The sequence below is a fragment of the Populus alba genome, chromosome 8 (genome assembly GCF_005239225.2).
Source record: "Populus alba chromosome 8, ASM523922v2, whole genome shotgun sequence".
NCBI lineage: Eukaryota > Viridiplantae > Streptophyta > Magnoliopsida > Malpighiales > Salicaceae > Populus > Populus alba.
This window is the reverse complement of record NC_133291.1, coordinates 10,842,997-10,851,548: the sequence shown is the minus strand read 5'-3', so window position 1 is coordinate 10,851,548 and position 8,552 is coordinate 10,842,997. Positions and strand designations below refer to the sequence as shown.

General features: G+C 39.3%; 2 protein-coding genes across 2 annotated transcripts; both read left to right on the top strand.

The window, feature by feature from the left end:
* Positions 1 to 439: 439 nt before the first annotated feature.
* LOC118056263 (proteasome subunit beta type-2-A) lies at positions 440 to 2,828 on the top strand. The gene is made up of 3 exons (XM_035068424.2): positions 440 to 689; positions 789 to 912; positions 2,267 to 2,828. Exons 1-3 carry the CDS (start codon positions 532 to 534, stop codon positions 2,612 to 2,614), a joined length of 630 nt encoding a protein of 209 aa, XP_034924315.1. The 5' UTR covers positions 440 to 531; the 3' UTR covers positions 2,615 to 2,828.
* A 326-nt stretch (positions 2,829 to 3,154) lies between these two features.
* On the top strand, positions 3,155 to 8,271 carry LOC118056254 (probable RNA helicase SDE3). The gene is made up of 5 exons (XM_035068412.2): positions 3,155 to 3,837; positions 4,324 to 5,101; positions 5,190 to 5,354; positions 5,539 to 7,002; positions 7,717 to 8,271. Exons 2-5 carry the CDS (start codon positions 4,325 to 4,327, stop codon positions 7,993 to 7,995), a joined length of 2,685 nt encoding a protein of 894 aa, XP_034924303.1. The 5' UTR covers positions 3,155 to 3,837; position 4,324; the 3' UTR covers positions 7,996 to 8,271.
* The last annotated feature ends 281 nt before the right edge of the window (positions 8,272 to 8,552 follow it).

Here is an 8,552-nt window from a genome sequence, read left to right as displayed (position 1 = left end):
GGATTCTAAAGTTAACAATTATATAAATCTCCAGTGACCCTGAGGTTTATAAGATTCAAATTGATGATCTCTAAATAAAATTCCAGAATCTAACCAATTAAATTATATCTCTCAAAATTAAATCTTTTAAATAACTTAATTAATAGGGTTGTCAGCTAAGTTCGTTAGCAAGAATGGTATGAACGAATCAGGCTTCAGACTTTATCCGAGGCAGTGCCGTTATATGATTTTTTTTTCTGGAACACACCTTTCATAGGAAAACAAAAGGCCCAAGGCCCAAAATTACTAAACCTGACAAACATAATTTCAAAATTCTAAGCCTGTTAATAGCCGAACCCATACAAAGAAAGCCCAATACTGATAGAGCATTTGGGATGACCAAAATACCCTCTGTAGTCTCAGTCCGAACTTGGCATCGGCCTTCTACTTGTTGAACAAGAAGACCACTTGCCTTGATAAACATACCCCTCCTACCCAAAGCAATCAAAACCAGAGATCCAACTACAGATCAAGGAAGAAAAGAAAAGAAAAATGGAGTGTGTATTCGGACTTGTGGGTAATGATTTCGTAATCGTAGTAGCAGACACATCTGCCGTTAACAGCATCTTGGTCCATAAAACCAACGAAGATAAGATTATGAAACTCGACTCTCACAAGCTCATCGCTGCTAGCGGTGAGTCCGGTGACCGGTTTGTTACTACCCATTACAAAATATTAGCTTTCTATTAATTAATTAATTAATTACTCTTTCTCCTGGCTAATTTGTGTTTTTTGGATTTGTTTTTCAGAGTTCAATTCACGGAGTATATTCAGAAGAACGTGGCTTTGTATCATTTCCGTAATGGGATTCCCTTGACCACCGCAGCTGCTGCTAATTTTACCCGTGGAGAGCTCGCTACTGCTTTGAGAAAGGTAATTGATCTCATCACTTTCTTTAGTTTGATTTTACTGTTTCAGATTTGGGGTTTTAGGGTTTTTTTGTTTTTAATTTATGAAATTATGTACTGGGTTGAAGTGATTTTTCGCTATTCGGTACTGGTTAACAAGTAGACCTAAGTGAATTTCTTTACCTGATTTTGGTGTGTAGATTGATCTTTGACTTGTTTGATTAATGGTTGCTTTGATATTAGTGGAGATTACATTGCTGTGGGATATCATTCCGGCGATGGTTTTCTGGATAAAGAATGCTTGCTCTTGAAGAGAAGGAAAGTATAAAGAGAGAAGGGAAAGAAACTATTTGTTGCGTTATGATTCTTTCTTGTTTGGGGGTTCAGATGTGCTTATAAGCAACTATAATTACAAACTACTAAATGCTGAGGTATTAGTTTATGAAAAATTAAAAAATTGCTGATGTATTAGTTAACTAGCAAAAATCTTAGGCATCATGCCTGTGAACTAAAGCATTGTTAATGTGTTACTGTTTGGATTGAGGAACTCCATTAAACCAAACTTATTTCTTTTGTGCCCATGGCATCTAAAAGGAGGTTTTTCACACAGTTATGTGCGACTACTGCACCAGTGAATGGTGAAATTGGTGATCATTGAGATAACAGCCTAGCGTGTTAGACTGAGTGTTCTGGTCTTATTTTTTAGAATTGATAATATAAATTCATTTTATTTCCCTATTTTAGTTGTCTCATGTTAAATAGGTTGGCAGAATTGCGTTATGTTTCATTTTTCCAGAAAAGAAGCTGTTGAAAAGTCTCTCATACCATCCATAAAAAGGGATTATCCTTCCTGGCATGAGTTAGTTTATGGTGGCCTCTACTGTATGAAACTTAAGATATGGATTTCTTCCTGGGCAATGGGTCAACCAGACATAATATATCACAGGAACTTGTTCATTTATGTCCAATGGTAGCTTTATAATGTCCATTCATGATTGTAAATTGCCTTAAAGTTTCAATTATGGTGGATTTCTGGAGGGCTTTTCAAGTGAATATCTCTAGAAGTTTGTAAGTCAATCCAAGTTGAAGTAGAGTTGTTTTCTGTGCGTTTTATTGTTTTTAGTTTTTGAAAATTTGTGTAGGCACTAGATGGATAGAGAGCACGTGATGTCTTTTGGTTTTTGTGATTTGTGGTCATGCAAGATACTGGTCTGGGTTCTTCTCATGTGCTCGTTCATGATGTCTGTCTTTTGGTTTCTGTGATTTGTGGTCATGCAAGACACTCTGGGTTCTTCTCATGTAGTCATTCATGATGTCTCATGTGTCACTCTTTTATATGACCATTATATACCGACCGATTCTGATTTTTGGTCTTTCAGAATCCTTACATGGTAAACATCCTACTGGCTGGCTTTGACAGAGAGACAGGCCCCTCTCTATACTACATCGACTATATTGCTACCCTTCACAAGGTTGACAAGGGAGCATTTGGTTACGGGTCCTTTTTTTGTCTCTCCATGATGGACAGACACTACCACAGTGGCATGTCAGTGGAAGAGGCAGTTGAATTGGTTGATAAATGCATAATGGAGATTCGATCCAGGTTGGTTGTGGCGCCACCAAACTTTGTGATCAAGATTGTTGACAGGGATGGAGCAAGAGAGTATGCCTGGCGTGAATCTGTCAAGGATACCCCAACAGCCCAGTCCGAGGGTTTGGCAGTTTAATTTATGCAGATCTTTTTGATTTTCTTCTCGGTGTTTAAATGGATCTGATCGCCTAAAACTTTTTTCCAAATGCTATTCCGGAACCATACTTGTGGGGTTATGTTAGCTGACGTTCCAGAGTTGTATTGTGGAATGTTATTGGACTTCCGAAGCAGGTCTTCTCTAGTCTCTCTTGGCTAGAAAGGCTCTTCGTAACTGAAATTTCTTATTCTCAGATTGCCTGCCATTCTTATAGATTTTACCCGTCTGAAAGCTTGGATTTTTTTTGCCCCTTTCAAATAACCCACATGCTAGGTCTTTTAATGGTTATTCCCATTGTCAAGAGGACGCAATGAAACGGCCACCTTGGAATGTCAGTATAAGTTGGGTGATTGATCGAATTTCAAATCTTAAATTATGAAGTTTTAGTTGGGGATTAAAGTGTTTTTTAATTGAAAATGTATTAATATAATATTTTTTTATTTTTTAAAAATTATTTTTGATATTAATACCCAAATTTGATAATATAAAAAAATATTTTAAAAAAATGAAATATTTTTAAAAAATATATTTTTAACTGAATTTCTAAACAATGCCTATAAAGTTACAACTGATCCCCAATCAGAACATACAATAAAGAAGCATAATTTATCAGATCTTCGGTAAGCATGCGGAGGAAGCTTGTCAAACGAAAAAGAAGCATCAATTATTCTGATTGGGAATGAGACGTGGTGAGGGAAGGTTATCGATAGGACCCATTAAAAAAAAGATACCCAGCTTGTGCCCCATTGACAAGACCTTAATCAGGATTCAGGCATTAGCAAACCTTAATCAGACCCAACGAGTTCAGTCGTCTCTCCCAAAAGCAAAAGGAGTCACCACTGCACACCATGTTCCCTCAACATTCTCCCCGTCTTGGTGTCCGCAACAACACTGTGAGTCTGTGACACCGTAACCCACCTCCATAAGGAAAGAGCACTCAAGCAGGCTTGTCTACGTGTGTGTGAGCGAGTGGTCGACTGCAATGAGAGACCGCCACGTGTCAAGTCTCTTTACTCTTTTTTACTGGCAGGGCACTTACAAAGGTTTCAATTCGTTGAACTGAACCCCACCGAAAAGTGAAGAGGAGGTAGAGAAGGGTGTTTTCGTTTGTATTTTCAATCAAATCTGCATTTAACCAGCCCCCCCCCCCCCCCCCCTCTCTCTATCTGAAGGTCTTGGTAGCTGATTTCTCATCATTAAAGGTGAGTGGTTTCATTCTCTTCTTTGCTTTTATTTTTTGCCCGCCCATATAATATGATGATAGTACATTTATTTATGCATATATATCTGGTTCGCATTACAAATATGGAAGATGACAGTTCGAGAATTTTTTAAGGGCACTGGTTATTATGGGCATGCTTTGTTTTTCATTTATTTCGTAATAACAATTATTTCTTGTTCTCGCAAAAGGTGAATGATTGCGTCTGGTTTTTTTTTTTTTCGTGTGATTTTTTGGGATTTTGAAGAGTTTATAGTTTTACATTTTTGCTGTCATAGGTTTTGTGGCTTTGCTTCTGGGTTGGGATTTATATTTAGTTTCAGTCTTTTCAGATTTAGCCCATTAAAACAGAGGAAACTAAAGAATCACCATTTTAAGTTTTGTCCATAAATGTTATGTTCAGGTTGATCGTGCTCAAACTTTTGTTCACACTTTTTTTTTAATGTGTTTTGGTTTTAATTTGTGGTAGGATGGGCACAACTGATGATAAGTGGGGTGACGAGTGCTCTGTCATTGGAGACAAGGGAGAAATTGAGTATATTGATTATCAGAATGACAAATCTGTGTGTAGTTATGATCCCAGTGAAGAGGGTCCTATTGTCATTTCTGCCCCATTTCTTTTTGAAGAGGGGAAGCCCCGATCAGTGTTTGTTGGGGAAACTGCTATTGATTCAATTACTATTAAGAACACCACCTCTGAAGCTGTTGATTTATGGACCAAAATTTATGCCTCAACTCCTGAGGATTCTTTTAAGCTTTCATTGATGAAACCTCCATCAGCTAATGATGTTAAGTGCCAAGAAGGCTTCATGGATTTTTCAGTAATGGAGGATCGAATGCTTCAGCCTGGCGAGTCATTAACCATCTGGTTATCCTGCAAACCAAAGGAACTTGGCTTGTACACTACTGTGGTGCATTTTGATGTTGGCAATGATAGGATAGAACGAGTGGCCTTTTTGTTGGCTGATGATAATATATCTCAGTCTTTGGCTTCCAAAAAGCCTTTCTCAAGAGGCCAAAGGAAGAAAAAATTCTCCACGGATACCTTTGTTTCTGCGGGATCACGTCCAGCAAGGGCACTGGGTCGAGCATACAAAAACAGGCTTCCTCGTTATGATATTCCTAAAGATATTAGAGCATTGATTGAGAGGAAGCAGATCCCTGATGTTATCATGGGAGGTCTAACGATAGACAATTATGCTTCCTACTTCAAAACACTGCTGATCATGGAAGAAATACAACTTGAGGTAATTGTTTAAATTATACAGAATGACAGCAATCATGGTATGAAATGCTTGTTCAATTCCCTGCTGAAATTGGTGATTTGTGCTTCAGGAAGACATGAGGAGTCATGACATGGAGTGTGTTAGGATGAGGAGGAAGGGGAATTATCTCTCCCTTGTGGTCCCAGGTCTTGCTGAACGGAGGCCCTCCCTTGTTCAGGGGGATGATATTTTTGTAAAGGTTGCAGATGCAGATGACACAGCAACTCCATATCAGGTTTCTGCCCATTCATGTAAAAGAATTTCATGTTATCAAGATTTAAAGTTGCAGATTGAATAGAATCCAACTGCTATGAAACTGCTGATGCATTAAAATAGTTGCTGTTGTCGTCTTGTGTGTTATTTGTTGTATTTTTGACAGTTACCTTGGTGTTTTCTTGTGCAAATAATGTGTTATGCAGGGCTATATTTACCGGGTCGAGGCTGATGAAGTGTACTTGAAATTTAACCAAGAATTTCACTTGTGCCATAATGATGGACATCTTTACAATGTGCACTTCAAATATAATCGAGTCAGTATGAGAAGACTGTATCAGGCCATTGATGCTGCAAAGGATTTAGAGACAGAGATGCTATTTCCATCGGAGACCTCTGGAAGTAGGCTCATTGAAACTTCTACTCTGGTGCCTATATCTTGTAGCCTTAACGAGGAGCAGATCTGTTCAGTGGAGATGATCCTTGGCTGCAAAGGAGGCCCACCTTACGTGATTTATGGGCCTCCAGGTACAGGCAAAACCATGACAATTATAGAAGCAATTCTCCAGCTTTATCAAAACACAAAGCATGCTCGGATTCTTGTCTGTGCACCTTCAAATAGTGCAGCAGATCACCTGTTAGAGAAGCTTCTCAGTGAGGAGGCTGTTCACATTCAAGAGAAAGAAATATTCAGGCTCAATGCAACATCCCGTCCATTCGACGACATCAAGCCTGATCTTATTCGTTTTTGTTTATTTGATGAGCATATCTTCACGTGTCCTCCACTTGGTGCTCTTACTCGTTATAGAATCATCATATCAACTTATATGAGTGCCTCTCTTCTCAATGCTGAGGGCATCAAGCGAGGACAGTTCTCTCATATATTCTTGGATGAGGCTGGCCAAGCTTCAGAACCTGAAAGCATGATTTCTGTATCGAACTTCTGCAACAGGGATACAGTTGTTGTTCTTGCTGGAGACCCCATGCAATTGGGCCCAGTAATATACTCCAGAGATGCCGAGAGTTATGGACTGGGGAAATCGTACTTGGAGAGGCTCTTTGAGTGTGAATCTTATGACAGTGGAGATGAAAATTATGTGACAAAACTGATAAGAAACTACAGATGTCACCCAGAGATTCTGCATCTTCCTTCAATTTTGTTCTATGAGGGAGAATTGATAGCCTGCAAAGAGTCCAATGATGATTCAACTTCCTTGATGACTTTGACAAACCTTCTTCCAGGAAAGAACTTTCCTGTTCTCTTCTTTGGCATCCAGGGCTGTGATGAGAGGGAAGCAAATAACCCATCGTGGTTTAATCGAATCGAAGCAAGCAAGGTAGTGGAGATTGTAAAGAAACTGGCTACTAGGGGTAACCTGAGCGACAGTGACATTGGGATCATTACACCTTATAGGCAGCAAGTACTCAAACTAAAGAAGGCACTGGAAAACATAGACATGCCTGACATTAAAGTTGGGAGTGTAGAACAATTTCAAGGACAAGAAAGGAAGGTTATCATTGTATCTACTGTCCGATCAACAATCAAACACAATGATTTTGACAGGGTCCACTGTTTGGGATTCTTAAGCAACCCAAGAAGGTTTAATGTAGCCATTACTCGTGCTATATCTCTGCTTATTATTACTGGGAACCCACACATTATTAGTAAGGTATTGCTTCTTTTCATTGGTCATCATAAGAGATTAACTAAAGCAAATACATAGATGTTGACCTTTCCTTAGGGAGCGCATCTCAGTCTTTTCATTGGTCATCATAAGAGATTAACTAAAGCAAATACATAGATGTTGACCTTTCCTTAGGGAGCGCATCTCAGTTAGCTCAAAGATTCTTCACAAATTCTTACATGCAGATGCATAGATAGCTGTCTCTGTATTCTTCTGCTTGCAGGTTTATGTGCATGTGGGTACGTTCATGCCTAGAATTTAAGTGATCACCTAAGAGAAGACTGAATGGTGTTGGCAAGCCAATAGCTAACACCAATTAAATGAGGTTGATATTTTCTGCTTCCTTGCATATGCATGTGCACGTGCAAATTTGTTGCAGGTAAAGGATGCCGCTTCTTTGCTATTTGTGCTGAGCCAGGGGCATATATAGCTGTGTTTTACATGGATGATGAGTTCCTCTCAAGCAGCCCTGGGTTGGAGAGTTTTTGTGGTAGGGGGTCCGGCACTGTGTAGATGCAGTTTGGAACTTTATGTGTCGAACTATGTAGCGCTCCAAGAATTTTATGTCACCAACTTACATGCCACAGCATTATGAAATTCATTTAATAGTCGTAGATGCAGTTTGGAACTTTATGCTTGCAGAGCCCCCATATAGCTGTCTATACTATGCTCAATTATTTTTTCCCTCGTTATATGCAGGACCAATACTGGAATAAACTTCTATGGCACTGTGTAGATCATGACTCCTATCAGGGTTGTGCTCTCCCAGAAAAAAGACTGGAGTGTGTTGACAACTATCCAACATATGAGGATCGTGTCGACTACGATGGAGGGCCTGTGACAAATGAAGCTGATTGGGGTGATGGTTGGCAACCTTCATCCTCTGGAGAAGTAGGATGGGATCATCCAGGGTCATCTCAAGCACAAATTCCAGAACCCGTGACAGATGAAGCTGAATGGTCTGATGGTTGGCAATAATGTTTAGTTGGTGTCTGTTTACACAAAAGCAGGAGGAATGGGTATTTTATATTTTGGTGTGGATTTTTGTCCCTGCACGCGGCCCTCTTTTGCTGTTCTTATGTTGGAAAGCACATGATGAGTCGGGAGTCAAAGATTTGAGCTCAAGTTATCGGATTTGGGATACCCCTTTAGTCGTGCCATGAAATTTGATCAATTGTATTTGCAGAAAGGGTACTGGAATTTTACTTCATATAATTACGAAAATTTAAAAGAGAAATAGTTGGTTTCATGAGACATTGCGGTATATTCTCAAGAATGCTTTATCTTTTGAGAAAAAGGATGCTATCCCAAAGGTCAAAAATTGCCTGCTATTGCAGTGACAAACTTGTGATAAAACAATTACAAATGCCAATCAAATGGTAAGCATATGATGATTGCAGCATTACAGGTGAATGAAGATTACAATAACGCTAGGACTGCAGGCAGAAACTAGCTGTTGCTGTTATGCTTCTCTGCTGGTGAATCCGATGCTGGTGGTAGAGGCGAAACCGGGCTTCTGGGTGATCCATCAACAA